At 49.4% G+C, this 23,652-nt stretch overlaps 1 protein-coding gene across 1 annotated transcript; it reads right to left on the bottom strand.

Moving 5' to 3' along the window:
* Nucleotides 1-4,610: 4,610 nt before the first annotated feature.
* Nucleotides 4,611-9,125, bottom strand: IL17B (interleukin 17B). Its single transcript, XM_063088220.1, has 3 exons — nt 9,105-9,125; nt 6,599-6,888; nt 4,611-4,842 (listed from the first exon to the last, which is right to left on the bottom strand). Exons 1-3 carry the CDS (start codon nt 9,123-9,125, stop codon nt 4,611-4,613), a joined length of 543 nt encoding a protein of 180 aa, XP_062944290.1.
* Between the last annotated feature and the right edge of the window lie 14,527 nt (nt 9,126-23,652).

Raw genomic sequence — 23,652 nt, forward strand, 5'->3', positions numbered from 1 at the left:
TTTTGGATCTGTTCTTTCTGTAAAAGAAGAGAACAAAGGAACTGAACCCTAGACACCCAGTATGGTCGATGGACCAACCACCACATCCAAATCTCCTGGAAAAGTGGAGGGGAGCTTGATAAAGATGCAGGTACCCAAGTCCCACCCAGACTTGCTAAATCAGGTTTCAGGGAAGGGGCCTGGGTGCCCAGAGAAAATAACACTGCCAAGTGATGCTAATATCGTGGCTTTTCTAAGAGGAACAGTCCGCAGAGTTTATCCAGCTAACTTCCTTCTCTTTTTCGAGATGGAGATAAAAGCCTAAAGTGAGGAAATAACTTGTCCAGGTCTCCTGGTGAGTTCATACAATAGCTCAAATCCAGAACTTCTCAAAATTAATTGAGTTCAGCTTAGGGCAAAATACCCTTCCCGTTAGTGGAAGTCCCAACTGGCTCTGAGGCTGTTTTTACTACGCCGGGGTGATGGTAATGGCAGTGAAAGAGACGGAGTCTTTACAAGTAGCATGCACTCATTGGTTTTTATAGAAATTATGAAACTGACACATCAGTAAGAAGGCTTTTAGATGAAGCAGTAGAAAACTGAACTCAAATTGGCTTAAGCAATAAAAAGTTTTTATTTGTTCTCATGACTTAAAAGTCCATGCATAGAGCACTGTGCAATTTCCAGTTTCATCATTCCTCTCATGGTCAAAGATGGCTGCCAACAGCCCCCAGGGTGAGAAGGTCTTCTCCCACAACCACTAAACCAAATTCTGGGCTCTGGGCCAGTTGGACCACCCCTGAACCAATTCCTGTGGCCAAGGGAATGCCACATGCTGATTGGCTTGAGAATCAGACACCAAACCAATAACCGTGACACAGGGAATGAGATTAAGCTGATTGGCTTAGAACAGTCAGGTCTCATCCCTAGAGCAGATGTGGTCTCATCCAAACTTCAAGATTGGAGGGGTGAGGGCCGGCCCGTGGCTCACTTGGGAGAGTGTGGTGCTGATAACACCAAGGCCATGGGTTTGGATCCCATATAGGGATGGCCGGTTAGCTCACTTGGGAGAACATGGTGCTGACAACACTGAGTCAAGGGTTAAGATCCCCTTACCGGTCATCTTTAAAAAAAAAAAAAAAAAGATTGGAGGGGTTGAAAGAATATCGGAGAGAGAGCCACAATGTCAGCCACATGCAGGTGGAGCTATGCTCTCCCTGCTCCTCTCAAGTCCAGTGAAATCAAAGTGTGTAATGGCATTTTTGATGATCTGTGTTTGAAATGAAGATGGCATGGGCTGTCATGGTGTAATTGATGATAACTGGTATTGGGCCAAAGGACCAAGGACAGTAAAAAACTTATCCCTGATAACTACCCCTCCCTTTCACCCTAAGAAAGATATTTGCACAGAAGATGCAAACCAGGGCAGTTATACTTGATCTTCAGTCCTCGCTGGGGCGCCAACTTCATGTCCAAGCATGACTACAGCGGAGCTAGCTTTGTTCTTTACCTGGATAGGCAGACCCAAACAGCTCAGAACCAACACCAGCCAAAATGCCCACGCTGCCTGTTTCCCCAAGCCCAGACCTGAGAGCTGGGTCTCACCATCTCCATTCCTTGCAGGCAGAGAGGAAATGACAGAGATTCCAGGAAAGAGTAAGAGAACCAGCAGGAAGCCTTTACCCAGGACTCACCCTAGCCTTCTCAGGCCAGGCCAGAAGCCCTCAAGGGTCCACAGCCCCCTGGAGAAGAGAGAGCATTTGCAAAGACAAAGAGAGCCCTGTAATCCACCATACAAAACAGGAAAGGAGCCACAGTCATCCTCAGCAGACCTTGGGTGTAGGGTTATAGACTTTTAAAACCCTTTACAGGAACTCCACTTCCTAGGGCAGGTGACCCAAGCAAAATTCCAGCACTCTGAACTTGGAGTGGGGGTGAGGGGGAGCAGCTGTGGAAGGAAGAGTGGGGATGGGGTAAGGAATGCCTTGCTCACTTATGAGGGGGCAATTGAGGGAGCTGGGGGCAATTGAGGGAGCTGGGGGCAGATCTGGAGCTCCCCCTAGAGGCTCCATGCATTCATTCACCAAGCGCTGCCGCCCTGTTCTGCCCAGGGCACTGGGTTCACTGCTGGAGATGCAGCCCTGACTGAGGTAGACGAGGCCCCTATCTCACGGAGTGGGAGTTTCTCACTGGAGAGCAGAAAACATGAAACACATTTAGACTCAGACCTAAGTAGGTTCTGCGGTGCCCTGGAGACCCAGCTCTCCAAAGGTCCTGAGCTCCCTGCTGCTGCCTTTAAACAGGGGACTGGGAAGGGCCAGCTGCCAGCCCAGGCTCACAAGGCCAAGCTTTTAAGTTGCAGAAAGGTAAAACTGGAAAAGACTCTGGAGATCTCTAAATCCCATCTGTTCATTTCACAGATGAGGAACCTGAAGCCCAGAAAGAGGAAAAGGCAGCATCCATATAAAACTAACTGACATTTATTGAGCATCTCTGTGTTTCTGACACTCTGATAGAAGGAGTACAGCCCCTCGTCACCATGATGAGGGGTTTCCCCACCCAATCCCTGTGCCCCAGTTCTAGGAAAAATTCTCTTGACACTTACTTCTTCCCAAACCTTCACCCCCACAAAAAGATTTGAGAGGTTGTAGGCCCTTCCTGTGGGGCTGAAGTCTTAAGACCTGTGGAGAATTCTGTGGGAGCCTCAGACACAACAACTCTGGAGAGAGGAGAAGCTGCTGCTGAAGGGATCAGTATGGGCTGGCACATGAACTCTATTTTCCATGTGTCTGGAACCAGGCCGAAGCTTCCTGGGGTAATTTTAACCAGTACCCACTCTAGAACAATACCAAAAAAGGTAAGTTACCACCCCAGAGAGGCACATATTTAACTATTGGCCTTTCATGAATTAGACTCTTAAAACATTTAGTGCTAAAGCTGCTTTAAGCACTGAAATTAGAGCAGACAAGTAAAGTACTCCTATACTGGACTGTGGGTCCTTTTACTGAAACTAACTCTAAAGTGCTAACTATTCTTACTCTCAACATATAGCCTGAGCCCCTCAGCTGTCTTGGGGGAGGGAAGGTATTTTTGGACCCTAGAACAGCTGATTTGGGATTTGCTGCAGGGGTTAGAGAGCTCAAGGGGAGGATTGAATTGCTAGGAGCTAATGGAGGAGGCAGGCATTAGCATCCAGGGGCAAGAGCCAACATGGGCTTTAGCACAAGTCAATCCACACAGCCTTTGTTGATCAGCAGTGTCTTTTTTGGGGGGTGGACAGCTGGCCAGTACAGGGATCCGAACCCATGATTGGTATTATGAGGTGCTCTAACCAGCTGAGCTAACCAGCCAGCCAAAGTGTCTTGATAAAAGCCAGTGGTTCTCAAAAGTGTGATCCCCAGACCATCAGCATCAACATGACCTGGAAACCACTATATTAAAAATGCAAAGCAACCATTATAGAAAAATGCAAAGTATCACCCCAAACTTAAAACTTACTGAATCTTTAGCTCACTTAGGAGAGCATTGTGCTGGTAACACCAAGGTCACGGGTCCAGATCCCTGAACTGGCCAGCCACCCCCCCCCCCAAAAAAAACAATAACCTTAAAACTTACTGAATCAGAACTTCTCGGTGTGGGGCCCAGCAATCTGGGTTTTAATAAGCACTCCAGGTGATTCCGATGCTGGCTAAAGTCTCAGAATCAGTGATATCAGCAAACCATCTAACCAGATCCCCTGTGGACAGGGCTGGAAGAAAGAATGATCTACATTGACGCTTCTCAACTCTTGAGTTCGAAACCAAGGATCCTCATGAGGCTCAGAAAAAATGCATACTCGGACCGAGCCCGTGGCGCACTTGGTAGCGTGCGGCGCTGGGAGCACGGCGACGCTCCCGCTGCGGGTTCGGATCCTATATGGGAATGACCGGTGCACTCAGTGAGTGCCGGTCACAAAAACGACAAAAAAAAAAAAAAAAAATGCATACTCACATGAATATTTCAGGGGCTCATTGGCCCAGGTTAAAAACACCCACTCTCTGGCAACCTGGAGGTCCTTCTTTGGGTCTAAGTCTGATCTGCGAAGACTCTCAGAGCTGAAAGAGACCTTACAGATCATCTACTCAAGCCAGAGCAGAGATCTGCTTCACAACATTCTTGAGAAGCTCAGTTTTAGTTTGACACTTTGAGACCAGGAGCTCACTGCTTCAAAAGAGCTTGTTTCCAATGATCCTTGACTTAATTGGGTAGAGTTAACAAGTTAGCTTTCGTTAAGTCCTGTATTGGCTTATACCGATCAAGCTACAATAGTTTGGCTGAAATAATAGGTTTATAAATCCAAATTAAAGAAAGCATGTAACTGTCCTAAATGGTAAAATGAATGCAATATTTTTTTAATAGCCTATCTCAGTGTTGGAGAACTCAAAGTGATGGAAAAGCCTCCTTTATATTGATCTGAAGTCGACCTCCCAGGAACCTCTTACCACCACCCTGGTTTTGGCTTCGGAGCCGCAAGGAGCAAACCCAAAGACTTGCTTTAGGAAAGACAGCATTTACTTTTCATAGGCCTTGCTTGGCACGGGTTGCAGGGAAGGCGATCTGCATTTGCCAGCCTGGCGCCTGGGCCCGGATGTTCAGAAGATGCAGGTGCAGCCCACAGCGATGGTCTCCATGACCGCGCGCTGGCGGCAGGGCCCCGTGCGTGGCGGCGGCGGGCAGAGGCGGCGGCGCACGGGCACCTGGCTGAACACGGGCACGCTCACCATGCTGCGGTCCTCCTGCATGGTAAAGGGGTTCACGCAGCCCAGACACAGACACCGTGCTTCCGGGAGGTCCGCAGGGATGCGGCTGGGATCGTGGTTGATGCTGTGGGGAGCAGGAGAGCGCGCAGGGCGGAAGGTGGTCAGGTGAGTGAGAGCACATCTGCAACCACTCCCCGCGCCCCTACCTTCCATAACCGGAGTTTTGGTTCCCACAAGAAGACTTCTGGAGAAAGGGCAATAATCAACTCAGCGTTCTGGGTGAAGAAACTGAAGACCATGAATGGCTAGTCACTTGTCCCAAGGTTACCCAGGTTCAAGGTCACCAGTTAGCCACCCAGCTTCTTTCTTTTATCCAGCAAGATGCTCACCCCATTACTAGATTGTGCTGTGGCAATCACAGAGAAGCCTAAGACCTCCCTCTGCCTCCCCTGTGCTCTCCCCCTTGTTTGTATTTTTGGGAAACTTAATCCATGGAAATCAAATGTGAGCACCGTGATTGATGCCTAATTTCCACTGGAAGAAGAGTCAGGAGGCCTGGGCTCCATTCTGATTTAGTCTCCATTCCTTCAACAAATATTTCTTGCACATCACGTGAGTGGCTCTGTCCTGGACTAGGTGTTCCTTAAAGAACAGAACAGACAAGTTCCTGCCTGGTGCTCTCACGGAGTCTAGAATCCAGGGAATTGCTCTGTGGCCTTTCCTTCTCTGTGCCTCAATTTCCTCATCTGTTAAATGGGAGGGAAAGTTATGGGTGAAGTAGACCTGTGCACATGCAGCATCAGCATCGCCTTATTATTCTTGGGAGCTTGTTAGAAATGCAGAACCTCCTGAATTAGAACCTGCATTATTACAAGATCCCCAAGGATTCACGGGCACAGTAAAGTATGAGAAGCGCAGTTCCTGGAAGGTCTTTACTGACCCTTCCAGTTGTCAAATTCCAGAGCTGTGCTGACCAATACAGAAACCACTAGCCACATGGGTCAACTTAAATTTAATCAGAAGGGTTCCTCAGTCACATTAGCTACATTTCAAGTGTTAAATAGCCACATGAGGCTAATGGCCACTATACTGGGCTTTACATCATTACAGAAAGTTCTAGTGAGCAGTGCTATTCTAGAGTCTCAGGATGTAAGTTGCATGGCTGAAAAAATTTTGGCCTGGGTTTGTGAGTGAGGACCCTTCAGGGCCAGCCCATCTTTTCACTATTCATTTAGCACATACACATTTGTCCCATCTATGTGCCAGACTATACCCAAGGTAAGACTCTGCTTCTGCCTATCAGGGCCAGCAGGTGTTGATTCCCAAATCAAAACCTGACTGCATCTAATCACATGGAGATAGATAAAATACCACTTTCTAGGCCTCACCCCTGGAGAATTTGATTGGGCGGGGCATGGGAATCATTAGATGATTCTGATGCAGGCATTGGGAAGGTCCCCTTCTAGTGCCACAGACAGATGTGAACACAGCCAGCTTAATACCACACAGAAGTGATGCAGGCAAGAAGTGTGTGCGAGGCTCTACAGAGCTGGAGGAAGTGACGTTCGGGGGAGCTTTGCAGGCACTTCAGCTGGGACTTGGAGAATGAAAAGGGCAGTGCTCTGCATGGATGTCTCATTTAATAGCAAGCCTATGATGTAGGTATCACTATCACCTCCTTTCACAGTTGAGGAAACTGAGGCTCAGAAAGGCTAATCAACTTATTCAAAGCCACACAGCTAGTAAGAGGCAGAGCTGGGATTCAAGTCCAGGCACTTAGACCTCTGAATTCGAGGTCATAACTGTTACAGTGAATGAGATGGGGGGCCAGGTCCCAGCCCCCAACAAACCGCAGCCTCCAGCTGCCCAGCCCTGCCTACCTGTAGCCCCAGGGGGACAGGCTCCTCCTGTTGGACAGCCACAGCTGCAGGTTGACCTCACACTTCCTCCTGGCTGGCTCAGAGCTGTTTCTCAGCTGGGCCACCATCTCCCCAAGGTTCCTCTCATACTCCTCCATGCGAGCGTACGGTTTCGCCTGTGACACCAGGTCCAGTGGCACCTGGTGAGGCCCAGGGGCCAGGGTCCCAGGCCGCCCTTGCCCCTTCCTCTTGCCTTTGGGGTTCCTGGTCTGGCTCAACCCCAGGAAGATGGAGATGGTAAGAAGGAACAGCTGGGGAGGAAGGCCACAAGTCAAGGATGGGAGAGCCAAGTCTCTCTCTGGGCCAAGACTCATGGTCCAGGGAGGAGAGAGGGAAGAGGAAAGGCTTTTGTGTGGGCCACCCTCACCCACCCTGGCCTGGTCCCCCAGGGCCACAACACATGGGTACCAACACTTGCTATACACTACGCTCTGTGATGGGCACCAACAATGACACCACCCTCTCTCTCCCTCACATCCAACTCACCGCTAGGTCCTAAAAATCTGGCACCTCCTAAAAATCTTCCTGCCCATCCACTTGTTTCTATCTGCACCACCACTCTCACTTCCCTGGACAGCTCAGCAGCCTCGCAGCTGGTCTTTCTAAATCCCCCGTGGCTCCTTCCAATCAATTCTCCACACCAGAACCAAGGACAGCTGTTTGAAATGCAGATTTGATAAGGTCACCTTCCTGCTTAACACCTTTCCCGTTGACCTTAGGGGTCTCCCAGGCCACTGGTCTGACCCTGCTGAGCTCTATGGCCTGCTCCAGCCTCTGGCCTTCTCTCAGTCTCTTACTCCCACCATACTCCCTCCTGCCACAGGGACTTTGCACAGGCCTCTGCCTACACACTCTGCCTCTTCTCTTCCATCTTCTAAACGCCTACCCACCCTCCTGTGTCAGCTCTAGTGTCACATCCTTAGGGATGACTGTGGACTTGGGCTCTCTAACTCACCCGCCTCTTGCATGACTGCAGTCTTACAGTCTGCACATGTGATTCTATGTCCCCCACTATGCACAGACTCCATGAGGGCATCATGTCAGTTTTCACACGCTGTCTTACCCCCCGTGTCTGCATGGTGACAAGCACTTAGGTATTCATGAACACTGCAGAGTGGATGGGTGGCAGTTGCCATGCCTGCCCTTTTGTAGCTTACAGTCTGGGAGGGAAAACAGACGGTGAACAAAGAAACAAGCACCTAAGTCTTGCTAGCGACAGGTGCAGGGTGTGGTTGGGGAGAGCAGGGGTTCCTGCTCAGCCTGTGCCAGAGCAGTGGCCTGGTAAAGCTTTTCTGGGCAGGGAACATGTCAAGCAAGGCTTGAAGGATAAGATAGAGGCAGATGTAGGCAGAGGGAGTCTAGATGTCTTACAGGCAGGGGACACAGTGAGAGGAGGTTTGAGCTAAAGAGCCTTGCTGAAAGGAAACATGAGACTGAAATAGAGTGGGCAGGAGGAAGGAGGCCTGAGTTGATGCTGAGGAGATGGGCAGGTCAGGGGCCGAGGATGCCCTGTTGGACTCCACCTCCATGACACCTGCACTGCCCTGCCCTCCTCCACATCCCGACCCCCTGCCTGCCCCCCTCCCTCCTCACCCACTGCCATCCACTTCTCCCTCCCCAGAACCAGAGCATCAGGAAAGCCTCTGGCTCATACAGAAGATAACGTGGGGGCCCGGCAGAACCCAGGCTCCTCAGGAAGCTGGGGAGAGAAGGGCCAGTATCTGGGTCGGGGCCAGAGCTGGCCAGCATGGAGAAACTTCTAAGTGAGTTTTATCTCTTCGCTGGATCTAGCCAGGCACCTACCTCCCTGTACCCCTCACCCCTCGGCCCACATGGCCCATGGCTGATTTATCAGGCTAAACAGCAAGTCTTGACCCTTGAAAACAAGTTTCAGCATAGCCCCTCTTGGCAGAGCCATTTCCTGGCACAGAATCTGCAACCAAGATTCAAGTCACTGAATTCTTCTTTTTTGGTCCTAGATTCTGGTGCAGGAAAATGTCTCCCTAACAATAGGCTCTCTCATATGAACTTCTCACACGGCATTCTTAAACTCTGGCTCTCCACTCAGAGAAAAGCAGAATAGAATTATTCCCCCTCCCTCGCTTTCCAGATGGGAGACAGAGAAACAGAAGGACTTGTCCAAGGTCGCATAGCCCGGATCTCAGGAATCAGGATTCTGGAAAAACCCAATGACTGAATTTGCAAGGATCTCCCCAGATGCCTCTGTCCTGAAAAGGTTTCAGTGTGGACTGGCTGAGCCCAGTTCAGGAGGCTGAGCTACTGGCCGTGGCTGCAGGCTCTGAGACCACTCTCTGTTTCTTTCTAGTCCTGGGGGAGAGGACAGAGGGAGAACTCGCCTCCACAGATTCCAAGCCAAACAGAGGCAGACATTAATCAATAGGAAAGGAATACTGAAGCACTCAAGCCTAAAAAGGGGTGAGGGTGGGGGTGGGGAAGCGCCACGTACCAGGTTGTGCGGCCAATCCATCCTGCCAAGATGGGCCCGCAGCTGCCACCCGCCTGGAACCCCAGATGCCGCCTCCGGCAGAATGGCAGCAACAGGATGGAGCGATGCAATTATAGCTCAACAGGGGACTGCCGGGGGAGTGGGTGGGTGGGCTCGTCATCAGCTGGGAGCCTTGGGCCCCCAGCTGGCTGGGCCTAGCACAGTGGCAGGCGGTGAGGGGTGTGGGGACAGGCCAGGAGCCGGGCCGAGGTGCCCAGGGGCTGTTGACCAAGGGACAATGCCCTGTGTGTCTGGCGGGGCTCTGGCTGGTGGCACCTCCGCCTGTGGCCTGCGGCTGGCCGCCCAGCCAGCACCCACAGGGCCAGCTAAGACAATCAGCTTCGTTTGCTTTGGGTATGGCAAGGGGTTGAGGGTGGAGGAGGTTGAGGGATGGGCTGTCGGCTGGTCAGGAGAGCAAATGTTCTCGGAGTGTGCTGGCCAGGAGCGGGACACAGACCCCATCTCCCAGGGAAACAGCCTCAGGTGAGCCCAACAGCCCTAGAACACCAGAGTCCCACCCTCTAGTTCACAGGCAGGGAAACTGAGGCCCAAGTAAAGAAGGGACTTGTCCAGTATTACATAGTGAGTTAGAGGCGACGGAGCTGAGGTTTGTACCCAGTCCCTGTCCAGGGCTCTATCCACCACCCCTTACTGTTTTTCTTGGGATGTTTTCTGCACAATTCCAGCCTGCTGTGAACATGTTTCTGAATTTGTGTGCTCTCGTGCAAGCCAAGTTGTGGATCTATGAGGACTTTGTGGCCGATTGTTCTGGCCTTCCTGACACTGTACTCCCTCTCACGTGTGAAAGGTCTCCACTCCAGGACCTGGTCCTGTGTGGCTGCTGTGACCTTCATTCTCTCTCAGCCTCAGCTCCCTTCCCTGTAAAATGGGAGTCATGCCCAGGAATAGACAGTGGCCTGGCCCATTCCTGAAATCTTTCTGAGCCTCAGTGCCCATGTCTCTAGAATGGGAATAGTCATGGCACCCACCTCTTGAGGCTGCTCTGAGGAGTAAAAGAAATAACCCATGTTACATAGCTGGCCCCGTGCCTGGCACAGAGCAAGTGCCCAGCAAACACTTAGTTCTTTATTATAAAAATTATCATAATAATTTCATATAACAGCTAGTTAGCTGTTCTAATAGTGTTAGAGCTAATACGGTTCTCATTACTCAGCCGACTCTCCTTTCTACCCGCTCGGGCCCACCCTCCTGGCAGAGAGAGTACTAGGCTTCCCATACTCAGGCCACAACTTCGTAGGCTGCGGTGACCCTCGGGTCCATGGGTCCTGGAATCACATGCTGAACTGACCGGGCCCTCCGGCCAATGTCTCTCACCTCAAGTGAACGGGCCAGCCAAATGTGGGTGAACAAACCCACCCAGCGAAGGGGGACTGGGGGGAGGTAGTGTGGAGGGGACAGGGGAGGGGCACTGGGAGCAGACGTCCAGGACTGCTGTGTTCTGCTGAGGGCCGGGGTTGGCCATTTACAGGAATCGGCTGAGGGGAAGAACGCAGGGTGAGAGGCGCTCCTGAATGTCACAAGATTAATCTGTCCAGGGAAGGTTTCCACAGCATAACTGCGAGGCTGGCTGGGGCGCGAGCTCATCGGGAGATACCACCATATTTGGTCAAATACTAGACAGGGCTGTATTCTATGTTGGAAACTCCAGAGGGAGGGGGACTCCGAAAATACCTCCTCAAGCAACAAGGGCCACCACCCCCACCCCAGGCTGTCCCAGCCCCACCGCCACTGTCCTTTGAACAAATAAACTGGCCAGTCTGAGGGGCGCGGGATGAGGGAGGCCCCTTGTACACTGTGTGGCAATTTGCTACCCTCTGCTGCTGCTGGCAGCAGGTCCGACACACATGCGGCTGCGGTGACCCCTCCTCATGCCACAGAAAGGTGGGGGAAGGGAGAGATGGCTGCTGGGGTATGGAGGGGTTCCTCTGCTTCTCAGGAACCCCAAGACATCACAGTCTCCTTACCTGCTGGAAATATTCACCCCTTGCATCTACCTCCCAAAGCCAGGACTTGTCCATCTCCCCAGCTCCCAGCTGCAGTGCTTGTTAATATAATACAGATTCCAGCATCCCAGCCTGAGATCCTGACACAGCAGGCTCAGGATAATCTGCATTTTAGCATGAACCCAGTCTGGGAAATAAAGGGGTCCTTAACCATTGTCTAGCCCACTCCCTTCCTCTCCATTTTACAATGAGGAGACTAAGGCCCAGGGAAGGAAGGGCTTCACCCAAGCTCACATTGCATGTTTGTGCCAGAGCTGGGGGCAGAGCTCAGTTTCCTAATTCTTGCTCACTGCTCTTCCCTGTTTATACTAACAGCTCTGGGCCAGGCTGGGCCTCCTTGTTGGTCTGGAGGGGGCCAAGGAGCCAGGCCAGTCTTTTGGGGGTCCCCAGATCCCTCACTATGGGGAGGGGAGTTGTGGGGTTCCCATGCAGGTGCTGTGGGGAGTCAGGCATGGACCTAGCAAACATCACTGGGTGTCCCATTCCTGGGCCATCTCAGGCCAGAAAGGAGGCTCCTTCCTCCAGCCTTGGCTTCTAGAAACCACTGAATCTGCCCTGAGGAATGTTCTGAGCATGCACCCAGGCAGGCCATGGTACCCATCCCAGGCATCAGTGCCAAGCCCAAAAGGGAGGTGTTGGAACCTGGGCTTCAGGGGCTCCCGCCCCACAAGCTAGGCGGGGTCCCTGGGTCTTTAGGCACTGGAGATGGTTGGTATGAATGAATGAATGGGCTAGAGAGCAAGGGGGCTGTAGTGGTCACTCACAGCAGCCAGAGCCCTAGGCTGCAGGCCCCGCCGAGAGTGTTGTCACACCCACCTCCAGGTGGCGCCACGAGAAAGCCGGATAGTCCTGGAGAGAGTGGCAAACGCTGATGGAACTTCCATGCCACCCACCGCTTTCTCTTGGAGTGGACCACAGGGCTGAAAATGAGGGGGCAGGGTGAGTGGGGAGGAGCCCTGTGCCTGCCCCTATTGTTAATGAGGACCCACGCCCAGGACACCTTCCACATCAGAGCAGGAATGGCATAGAAGCTAGGGGTGGGAGAGGGGGCTTCTGTCTGCTGAGCAAGTGATTCCCTTTACTTTGAGCACCTACTATGTGCTAGGCCCAAGGCATTTGGCACCTGGACACACTAATTCTCAGAAAATAACGATTAGTAATAATAATAGCTGCTGCTTAATATCTACTTATTGACTGCCAGGCACTGTGTAAGTCCTTCATGTGCATTGTTTCATTAAATCCTCCCAGCAACCCTATGGTGAGGTCCTAGTTTTATCCCAAGTTTACTAGTGGGGAAACTGAGGCTCAGAGAGCTTAGTCACTTACCCAAAGTCACAGAGGATTCAAAACAAGTTTGTCTGACCCCCTGCAGTGGTCTAAAGAGAGGAGCACTACATCAAGAAGAGGAGGGGAATGTCCAGCTAGTCAGCTGGTTACGAGGAGGGTATGTGATGGCCTCAGCTTTGCCTGACACCCTCAAACAACCTGGACCCTGCAGGTTCAGTGGCTCATCGAGCCCAAGTCTAAACTAGAGTTCTAGGAGTATCTGAGAGCTCTCAGGCTGTGGGCACAGAACACAGCAGTGTTCCTAGCACATAGTAGTCACCCACTAAATATTTGACACATTGAATCAAACCTACTGTAATACAGGGTGGTAATGCTGGGATGGAGAGTAGGAGGCCAGAGCAGCAAAGACCCAAGGGAGGTGCAGCCCAGGGGCTAAGAGTTCAGACTTCACAGATTGACAGACCCGAGTTTCAATCCTATCTCTGCCCCTTCATAGCTGTGTGACCTTGGGAAAGCTACTTGACTTCTCTGAACCTTAGTTTCTTCTGCTCAATGGAGATGATAATAACTTGACTTTCAATGGATCCCTGTGAGAATCAAATGTAAAAGTGCTTAGCACACAGTTCTTGGCAAAATAAGTGCTCAATTAATGGTAGCTGCAATTGTCATTGCTATTGTTAAAATAAATTTTGAGTTGGGACTTCAAGGATGTTTCCAGAGTGTTCCTAGGTAGGAAGGGCATGGTGAGGTGGGGACAAGGCTGAACCATCCGAATACAGAGGACCCTGTTCCCAGTGGGGCCACCCCAGAGCCATAACTAGACCAGGAGGACCTGAGGGATTTGGTCTAAAAGCTTGCACAAGGAGACCCAGCAAGGTCAGGGGAGGCAAGACGAGGCTAGCCAGCGCCTTTGCTGGCTGTGGCCGGGAGGGCGCATCCCCCGCAGGAGGTCTTGGCTCCCCTACAATGCTGCCCACCCCTCCCTCCTGGGTAGGAGTTCTTCTCCCAGGCCCATATTTGCACAAATGCCTGCCTCACTGCGCACTCCAGAGCCCCAGCCAAGAGGGTCTATTTTAAGCTCCCTGGACGGGAACATTGTTGGTGGGAACAGCCGCAGCCAGCAAGCTCCCAGTTCTCAAAAAAGGGAAAGGCCTGGGTGAATGGGCGGCTCCTGCAATGTGCAGATGGGCCGCCACATTGACATGACCCTCTGTCCAGGCCAGGTGCCAATGGGTCCTCCCCGACAGGGAAAGTCAAGGAAATGCTAGTCGAGGTAGAGCTCCAAGAGGTGGTCTTGTTCTCTGGTGTCTGGTTAGCTGAGGCCTCCCTTCTACCCAACATCCAGCCTTGAAAACACCAAGTTTGTGCTTCTGGGTTGCAGATTGACTCCACACTGTACCTGTAGTCCCTTGTTAGTGCTCAACACACACAGACCATCAGAGGTAGGGAATACTTTGTTCAGCCCCACCAATGCTGGACCTCCTTCTAAAGTGTCTCTGCTGCATACCTCCAGCCTATGGAGATCATTTCTCTCGGAGGATATACATTCCATGTCTTAAAGCTCTAGTTGTTGAAAATAATAAGTATAAAAGTTTTTGTTTTTTTTTTAAATTATGCTGAAGTCCCCTTCCTGTGGGGGAGGAGACTGCAGACTTCGGGCAATGGTGATTGGACACTTGCTCCACCCCTTATTATGTGGCCATGTCCACCTTCCCTAATTTTGATGAGCCTCAGTTTCCTCATAGTGTTGTTAAAATGGATTAATCATAAAAATTATCCTTTGCCTGGCACTTAATATTTGGCACGTTTGAGCTGTTCTTTTTATAATTTGGCTTAGTTTTGTGTGTGCTGTGTTTGTTGTATGGTGTTTTTGTGGGTGTATGTGCTATTTTTGGTTTTTGATTGTGGAGAGCCAGTATAAACTAATATTTAAAGCACAGACTTCGAACTAGAGTGACCTGAATCCCAGCCCTGCCATGCAGCCACTGGGTAACCTTGGGCAAGTGACAACCTCCCTGAGCCTACGTCCTCAAAAAGGGGTGGGGGGCCTTAACAAGATACCGCATATAAAGTGACTGGCATAGAGCAGCACTCAATGGATAGCCCTGCCGTTATTTTGTTGCACACATTGTTCTTAGCTCTGCCCAGGCACAGGCAATTCTAGTCAGCTCAATTCTAGAACTTTCTAACTGCCAGAGTCCCAGGAATAGAATGGACTACCCTGGGAAAGAGTAAGCTCCGCATCAAACCGAGTTGTGTTAGCAGAGGCCAGAGACTAGTTGGGAGTGCCATGAGGTGGATTCAAGAAGAGGAAAGTGTTGGGCTTGTTGAGCTTTTAAAGTTCCCTTCCACCTTGAGAGGTCTGAATCTCACGTCAAAGGCCTCAGGCCCCCGTGTGGGGCTGTCCTGCCTACCTTGACATGCCCAGACCTGGGTCAGGAAGGAGCCCAAGGGAGCCTGTGGGGACATGGAATAAACAGCCTGTCCCCAGGGCAGACGGAGGCACTGGCCCCCACCCACCGGCATATCCTTCCCTCAGTCCCACGGGATGTTTATACTCTGGTCAGAGTTTACAGGACATCTGGATTTACAAGATCCAGAATTCTGACTTTCTCCCCCACAAAGTTGTCAGCCCCTTCTCTTGCTGGGTGGGTCTGTGTCTGTTTGGGGTGGGAGGCCCCACCCTCCAGCAGACACAAGAAAAGGGTACGACATGAGATGTTCTCTTCGGACCCCCTGAACCCGGCCCCTGGTGGAGGAAGAAGCCTGGGCTGGGGGCATGTGAGAGGAAAAGGGTTGGCCTCTCCTGCTGTTTATAGGAGAAGGGAGCTGGGAGGGTGGGGGTAGAGCAAAGGGACTTCTTTCGCAACTCGGGTTCAAAGGCTGCTCCCCTGAACGTTAAGCTGAAAACTGATGGTACTTATCAAAGTCTGCCTTTCAATTGGCTTCTGTCATTGGCTCAGATAGTGTTGTTTCTGTTGCAGTTGTTTTGGTGTATATCTGTGTGAGTGCGCATTTGTGGATGGTGTCTTGGATGTGTGTGTTTTGTTTTGTTATTGTTTTGAAGAGCCATCAGGTGAGAGCTGCTTCCAGGCAGGGCACTTGTCTTACTTACAGCTGTGCCTGTCTGCACCTGGCTGGGGAATCTGGGGCCAGCTGTGACAGGATAGGACTTGCCCGAGAGCTATTCACAACCCCCCACTTGGGGGACAGGCAGCAACTCTGAGACACATCACATCACCTCAGCGAGGAGCCTGGATGGCCATAGTCAAGGCCTCTATGCTTGTCCTCCTGACCCCCAGAAAGCTCATAGGTTCTTAGGGTCACAGTGAATCCCAGTCCAGACCTCCCTGCAGAAGCTTGTTTTTGTGGCCTGGACCTGTTTGGAGATGACGTTGAGAAGCTGCCCCAGGTGGCAGTCTAAATGTCTTGCCTAGGATGCTCTGTACATTTCTTTGAGCTGTGACCTTCGAGGGATTAGCCTATGGGTGATGAAGAGCCTTTGAGAGTTCTTGAGGAAGGTTCACTGACTACATTTAACAAATATATATGGAGCACCCATTATGTGGCAGGTGCTATTCTGGGCACTGGGCATACACAGTGGACAACTACACCAGTTCCTGAGCTTCTGTTCTAATGGAGGATGGAGGATAAAAAAACATCAATGTCTTAGGACCAGCCTACAGCTCAGGGACTGTTGCTGAGCCCCTCTCCTCTCAGTCTCCTGCACCTCCTGCATTGTGGGAACTGCTGGATCTTCTGGGAAGCCCATGACCTCAGCCCTAGGGGCATGTGGAGGAAGGTATAATGTCTCCAGAATGTGAAATCCTGCCAAATTTCCACTGGAAGGTCAGTTCTCATAAATATTGCGAGGAAAGAGGAAGAAATGGCTAATGTGGAATCTAACCATTTCCAAAGTCTAGTTCCCAGGAAAGAAGCTTCGATAATTGCTCTGAAGTTAGAAGACTTCAAGGGTTCTGGCTCTGAGAGACAAACATGGTCCAGCCTGAGGACCCAGGCAGATGCTGATGGTAATTGCCTGGTGGTCATAAGAGTGATTACCCTTGCATGTGTAGAGCGCTCTACAGTTTGTAAAACACTTAGACATCTGCAACTTTATTTACTACCTGTATCAACCAATGTGAACATAAAGATGTTACAGAAGAGGAGATTAAGGCCCAGGGAAAGGAAATAACTTGTCTATGGCCATACAGTGAGGAAAAAAGGGACAGAGCTTGCGAGGAAAGGCTGGGCCTCTGAGGTCCTTTTGACCAACAGCTATCCTAACCCTTGCCCCAGCTTAGGGAAAGTTAGTGAGCACTGTACCAGCGGTGGTCAGAGGTGAGTATCCACCAGAGCATCAAAGGCCATGCAAATTATTTCTGCTGTGGCCGGCTGTGCTCTGCGGACATGTCTACATTGGTGGGAAGTGTGTCTGGTGAGAAGGCTCCGTGCCAGAGGGATGAGTTTTCTGAGTCAGCTCTGGAGAGAATTCAGGGGTCAGGATGACCCTGATCTCCCTCTCCCCAGTAGCAAGCTCTTGAAAAAAACTAGGATTGCTTGGCTCTGCAGTCTGTCTATCACATAGCTATGTTCATAAATTTTTGCCTTCCATATTGGGATTCCCTTATATTCTGTCCCATTATCTCAGCCTCAGAGCTAGCTCTGACCCCTGCATTCCAGAATCACTTACAAATCTTATTTTTTTAGACAATTTCTTAGACTCTCAAGCTCAACAGGACCATCAGGGTCATTTTGCTGGCTTCTTAATGACACTCCTATTAAATGCTCCTCAGTCTCTTCTCAGTTGGGTTTTTTTTTTTCAGATTTTTATTATTATGAAAATTTCAAGCATTTAGAAAGATATAAAGAATAATATAATAAATATTTATGTACCTACTATCAAGATTTCATAGTTGTTTTAAATGTCTGCTCTCTTGCTCCTTCCATCTGCTGAGTGCAAATTTGCTCTTTGAGAATATACAGAGCAAAGCTACTCCCCCACCCCATAGCAAGCAGTATCAGTCAGGATAAGCCAAGTTGTGCTGCAGTAACAAGCAACACCAAATCCAGGAGGCCTGGCCCTGCAAAAGTGTCCTTATCTCCTATGCTACATGCCCTGTGTAGGCTGGCAGGGCATGCTGTGCTCTTCAGAATCACTCAGGGGCACAGCGATGGAACTTCATCATAACACTTGCTTCCACCAGCACCACCACAGGGTCCCAGGCTGGTAGACAGCAGATCTTTACAGAAGTCAAGAATGGGATCTGGAGTCTCTGCTCCAACCACACATTTCCTTCGGGCAAATTCTTTCATCTCTTTAAGTGTCAGTTTCTCATCTGTAAAATGAGGATAATGAGAAAGTACCTACTTCATAGGTTTGCTGTGAGGTTAACTGAGAGAATGGATGTAAACCCTTAACACAGAGTCTGATTCATAGGAAGAACTCAGTAAATGTCAGCTATTATGATGTTAGCATAACATTGTTAACTTAATAGTGGCTACCATCTCCAGACAAAGCAACCTGCTGCTTTCCGTTGTTTCTCATGTTTACCCATTTAAATTCCTTCAAGGAGTTAAAGAGCTGTCTCTTTTATAATAATTTTACTAATAATTTTCATGTTTTTTAATGCATTTTATCTCATCAGAGAAGCCCTTAAGGGTTCAAAGCTGAGGCAGATAAAAGTATACCTGTGTGTGTTGCCAATCCCATATGAGATTTATCCAGTTCAAGTTTCATCACCAAGTCCTTCTGAGAAGTTCAAGGAAGGCAGATCAAATCTGGAAAAGAGTCCTTGCTTGAGATAAAACTCAATGGTAGAGAGACACAAAAATCAAACTGAAGAGTGCCAGAGTTGGGACTTTTAGAACAAGACCGATCACTCACTCTCTTCTACAGATGGGCAAACAGAAGTCCAGAGAGGGAAAGAGATGGGCATAATGTCACACAGCAATTCAGTGTCACAGTTGAGACACCAGCCCACTTCCTTTAATCCCAGGCTTGGGGCTTTCCATGCACCACATAGAGGGACAACATTCTTTACCGTCGGGACAGGGGGAGAGGGGATGTCCTTGGCATTATGGCTTGTCCTCATTTCACAGAGTTGTACTCCAGCAGAGTTGTAAAGTTAAGAGCCTTATAAACATTACCTTATTAAGGCTTCTTGGAAACCCAAGGCCGCAGCTCCTCTGTGTCACAGGACATGAGTTGTGCATCCAATGAACAAACAGAGGGTAACGTTACATTTTTCGTTTAGGAACCTGGCTTCTAATTATAGGATTTGTTTAACAATCCTGGGTGGTTCACAAAGGCTTGGAGTCAGCTGCCGTCCTGAGGCCAGTGGAGAGTGTCAGCCAGGGAGATGTGGGCAGGGGTGGGGGCCTCCGCCACAAAGGGGCAGATAGATAAGCAGAGTCAACTGAAGCCAAGGCCTGGAGGGGGATAGATATTGAAGTAATTTTCCCTAATCGCACTAACCAGGTTGCTCTCAGTTGGTAATCGTCTCTAATAACTCCCCTCTGTTACCATAACCCCTTTATACATGGGTAGTGAATATGAATCTGTTCTATGGCAAGCAGATGAAATAATTATATTACTCTGTTGTCCACGTCAAATTGAATCCCTCTTCAACAACGTTCATTATTAGTGATCCCCTCCCCCTCGCTGGGGAAAATGGGCCTGGCTCCATGGTTATGTCCATCACTGTAGTTAAGCTCATTATCTAAGGAGGAGTGGGTGGAGACTGGTGGGAGGAGAATGGGATCATTATGAAGGTGAAGGGCTCCCTACCCTCATGCAGCCAAACTGGGGTACAGAGATCTTGCCAAGCCTCTCCCACACCAAGATGCTTAAGGTACAGCACATCTACTGTATAGACACCTCCCACCCCCTCATTCAGGTCTTTTTTGCAAGCTCAGCCCAGGCTCCCACCACTCAAGGAAAGCCCCCAAACCCTGGCCATGTCCCAAGTATCCCACATCTCATGGCATTTCCATTCCTGAGTAAGTTCGTGCACTTGTGAACACATGCACACATGTACACACACATGTGCACACACCCCCCTCCCTTGAACAACCTGGCTCTGTACATTCTTTCTTTCTTTTTTTTTTTTTTTTTTTTTTGGTGGCTGGCCGGTACAGTGATCGAACCCTGGATCTTGGTGTTATTAGCACCACACTCTAACCAACTGAGCTAACTAGCCAGTCCCATTTTTAAAGCTAGGTCAGTTGTTTCTAAAGTGGGGTGTTATTTGAACCTTAGGAAAAATATTAGGGACTTCGATTTTTACTTCCATCTTTTCTAACTTTTATTTTTTGTGTTAATGGAGTATATTAGTACTTTATGGAATTTATAGATAAATATTTACTTTTTTAAATAACAAAATAAAAATCTATTTAAATAAACTGTTGTTTACTGTTAGGAGTTTACGGTCAAAAAGGTGTGAGACCCCTGGACCAGATTTTGAACTCAAAGCCCCATCACTCAGGTTGGGATAGTCCTGGCCTATCAAGACTGGGAAGGGCAGGGAGAGAACTGCCTGGCCTCAGAGGAGCTGAGAACCTCAGCCCCAGTATGTCACCCAAGAGACTGCCTGCTCCATGGCCAAAGTCTCTTTCTTTTAATATCCAGATAGGATGGCTTCAACTCCCAACCCACTCATTCAGAGAGTGCAGGGAATTCTTCTCTATTTCTTGAGTTTTAGGGGGACTTAAGTTTCTCCTGAATTAGTCCCCAGCACAGCCTGCTTTTCCATGGTGCTGGCTCCTAACTGGGGCTCCTGTGTCTGCAGCTCCCACCCACTCACCCACCTACTGGCCTCACTCCTTATCTCCCAAGTGCGACTCCTGCGAATGCAAGGCTGGAGGGGTGGCAGGCCTTTCCCTGAACTGTCAGTGCAGGAAGGCAACTGACCAGCGTGTGCACGACTTCCCCATTGGCCATCGTCTCTGCAAGCCAGAAGGTCACTGTCATTACCCTAGGGTTTCTCACTGGCCTTATCTCTCCTCAGGTCACCCGGCCTCCCCTTCCAAAGGATGTCCTCCGTTCTTTCCATGTCCTGTTCTCTTCACCAGGTTCTCCTCCCCTTTCCCTCTCCCCAGGGTCCCTAAAGAAACTCAAAGTTTCTGTTGCACAGGCCTCATACATTGCAGGTGGGAGTACATATTGGTTACAACCTCTTTGGAGGGGAACGGGAGACTGGAGCAGAATCACAAATGCATAAGGACTTTGAACCAACAACTGCTCTTTGAGAACTTCATCCGACAGAGGCACCCCCTTGTGGAAATGACATGTACCAGGCTAGGCTTTGTGGCATTGTTTGTAATAGCAAAGGATTGGAAAACACCAAAGTACTCATCCATACAGGACTGGTTGCATGAATTACAGCACATGCACACAGTGGCACCCTACCCAGCCATGCAGAGAAGGAGGCAGCCCTCTATGTAATGATACGCTCCGCGATTTGAGATCTGTTATTAAGTAAATGAAGTAAAGGGCAGAAGAGCGTGAATAGCATGCTCCCACATGCACAAAAAATGCAGGGGCCCTGTATGTGCATACGCGCAGGTGACGTATGAAGGTACATCAAAAAGTGTGTGGAAAAATAGAATTAAACAATAATATGAATCTTTCCATGAACTTTTTGAAGTACCTTCAAAAATACAAAAAAAACTGGTAACAGTGATTTTCTTGGGGGAGGGGAGTTGGGTGGGGAAGGGGTGGAGTTGGGAGGGAACTTATTCTTCACAGTACACCATTTGTCCCTTTTGATGGTGACAATATACAGATCTTATCTATTCAAACAATATTATTTTAAAATAAAAACATAATACCTGTTACTGTATGATGCGGATCATTTTGCTTTCTCGCTTTCTCTCTCCTCTGGAGGCTGATCCAAGAGGCCTCACCTTCATGAGTCAGCAGGGTAACCCAGAAGTGAATCATGTCTTACCCCTCCAAGGCTGAAACCACCACAGTCTCTGTGTGTGCACGTGCATGCGTGCGTGTGTGTGTGAGAGAAAGAGAGAAAGATTGTTTCTTCCTTCCCTTCCTCAGCAGCAAGTTATCCAACCTCTTTATTGTACAGATGGAAAAACTGAACCCAATCATTCACCCAATGCCCCCCAGTAAGTCAGCCTCCGAGCCATTCTGAATCCAGTCTCCAAGCTTTTATTCCAATGTCCTTCCCTGCCATTTATACTCTTTCAGTCTTAGTGCAGTGCTTCCGAGACGCTTCCTAGATCTCCCAGTAGGAAATGAGCTCTCAGCATGCCGTCTGCACGCCTGCAGCGCTGCACAAATTAGTAATCAGCTCTCTACCTACCTGCCTTCTCCAATAGACAAAGGGGCTCCCTGAGAGCAAGAACTTGGTCATCTTCATCTCTGGAGCCCCAGGCCTAATTCAATGTGAAGCCCAGAATAGAAATTTAATGTTTAAGCCCTGAATAAATGCGTGAATGCATTAATTCCTCCCTCTTCTGAAATCCTCCTGTGCTTCACAGAGACCTCTCATATCACTTAACACTGTGTTCTCCTTACAATGTAATTATTCCTGCGCATCTTCCTTCCCTCCCTCTTTCTTTTCTTTCCCCTGAATACATTCTCAGAGACAGACACATTCCAAGAACATTGTTTGAATCCCTGGATCCAGCCATGCCTAAAGCTGAACTGCCCGTGGACTTTTCAGTCACACAAGCCAATGAATTCCCTTTTGTTTTGGAGCCACTAAGAGTTGAGTTTCCACTCCTCTCCAAAAAAGAATGTTGGTGAATACAGTGAACTAACTCTCCCCCTTTACTGTATCAGAAATTGTCTTATTTCCCCTTCTAGCCACCATCACGCTGAGCACAGCACTTTGTACACAATAGACACTCATGCATATTCATTTGAGAAAAGACAGCAGCAGATGCAGCCACAGCCCTAAGGAGCTAGCAATGAAGGAAAGCAGACACATGCAATACAATCCCTCCCCTAAAGTCTTCCAGGGCTCTGCACAGGTTCTGCCAGGTGAGCAGAGAGTAGCAAGCCTGTCCACAGGTGGGGCATCAGGGGGCCCAGCCTGCAAGTCAGTGGCACAGCTGGGTGGAGAGCTTGGCCTCCTGGTTCAGTTCCCTTCTAAATCATTTACCTACCATTGAAGGAGAATGCCAGATTTGGATTGCACATGTGCACAATACTCAGGACACAAACAAGGAAAATGGTGGTGGCAAGAAATCGGACATGGTCAGGAGAAGACAATTATCTCTTTTAAAAATCTCAGCAAGAAATAATAAAGAAAGGAATTGGGATGGGACAGCCTTGTGGAACAAATTTGCAAAGTTAGTTACCAGCATGTGGCACAAAGTTCTAGAGTGTGTTAAAGACCATGAGGATCACAGTGTTTGTTGAGTGAACTGTGCGGATGGTAGGACTTTGTGTCTGGTGGGTTTGATTAGCTGTGGCTGTCACCCTGTGAGTTAATGGTAGGGCCTGGGCTCCCCATCCCCTGTTTCTGAGGACAGCGCCGTTTCTAGCACCCTAGGCTCGTGTGTGCAGCAGCATGAATTTTTGCCAGCTGCAAAATGACCAGGGCTGGTGTGAAGGTGTTGGATTTAGGTTGGAGATTTGGTGGATTGACACCACATCTATTCCTACCCACTTCTAGATTGCTTTCATTACTGCAGAGTCTCGTAAGCTAAAAACTACCTTTCCCAGACTTCCTAGGTTCTGGAAAAAGGTCATTTTCCTGCTTTGCTGTAGCTTCTGGCAAGCACCACCATATGGGTCTGTCCACAGCAGTGTCCATTAGCCAAGTTAAGGACTGAATTGTGCCCTCACCCCCAATTCACATGTTAAAATCCTAATCCCCAACACCTCAGGATTTGACCTTATTTGGAAATAGGGATGTTGCAGATGTAATTAGTTAAGACAAAGTTACACTGGAGTAAAGTGGGCTCCTAATCCAATATGACTGGTGTCCTTCCAAAAAGTGGAAACTTGTAGGCAGAAACTCACAGGGAGAACACCATGTGAACACAAAGGCAGAGATCAGGGTGATGCATCTACAAGCCAAGGAATGCCAGACTGTCAACAACCACCACAAGCTAGAAGAGAGTCATAGAACAGATCCTCTCTCACAGCCTTAGAAGGAACCAACCCTGCAGACACCTTGAGCTCAGATTTCCAGCCTCCAGAAATGGAAGGCAATAAATTTCTGTTG

Source organism: Cynocephalus volans, chromosome 2 (genome assembly GCF_027409185.1).
Source record: "Cynocephalus volans isolate mCynVol1 chromosome 2, mCynVol1.pri, whole genome shotgun sequence".
NCBI classification, from domain to species: Eukaryota; Metazoa; Chordata; class Mammalia; order Dermoptera; family Cynocephalidae; genus Cynocephalus; species Cynocephalus volans.

Bases quoted from the DNA above. Each gene is read 5' to 3' on its own strand.
- IL17B (XM_063088220.1), bottom strand. From the start codon at position 9,125: ATGGATTGGCCGCACAACCTG. The intron at 6,889-9,104 runs GTACGTGGCGCT...CTTCCTCCCCAG, and splicing joins TGGATTGGCCGCACAACCTG to CTGTTCCTTCTTACCATCTC. The intron at 4,843-6,598 runs GTAGGCAGGGCT...TGCTCCCCACAG, and splicing joins CTGTCCCCCTGGGGCTACAG to CATCAACCACGATCCCAGCC.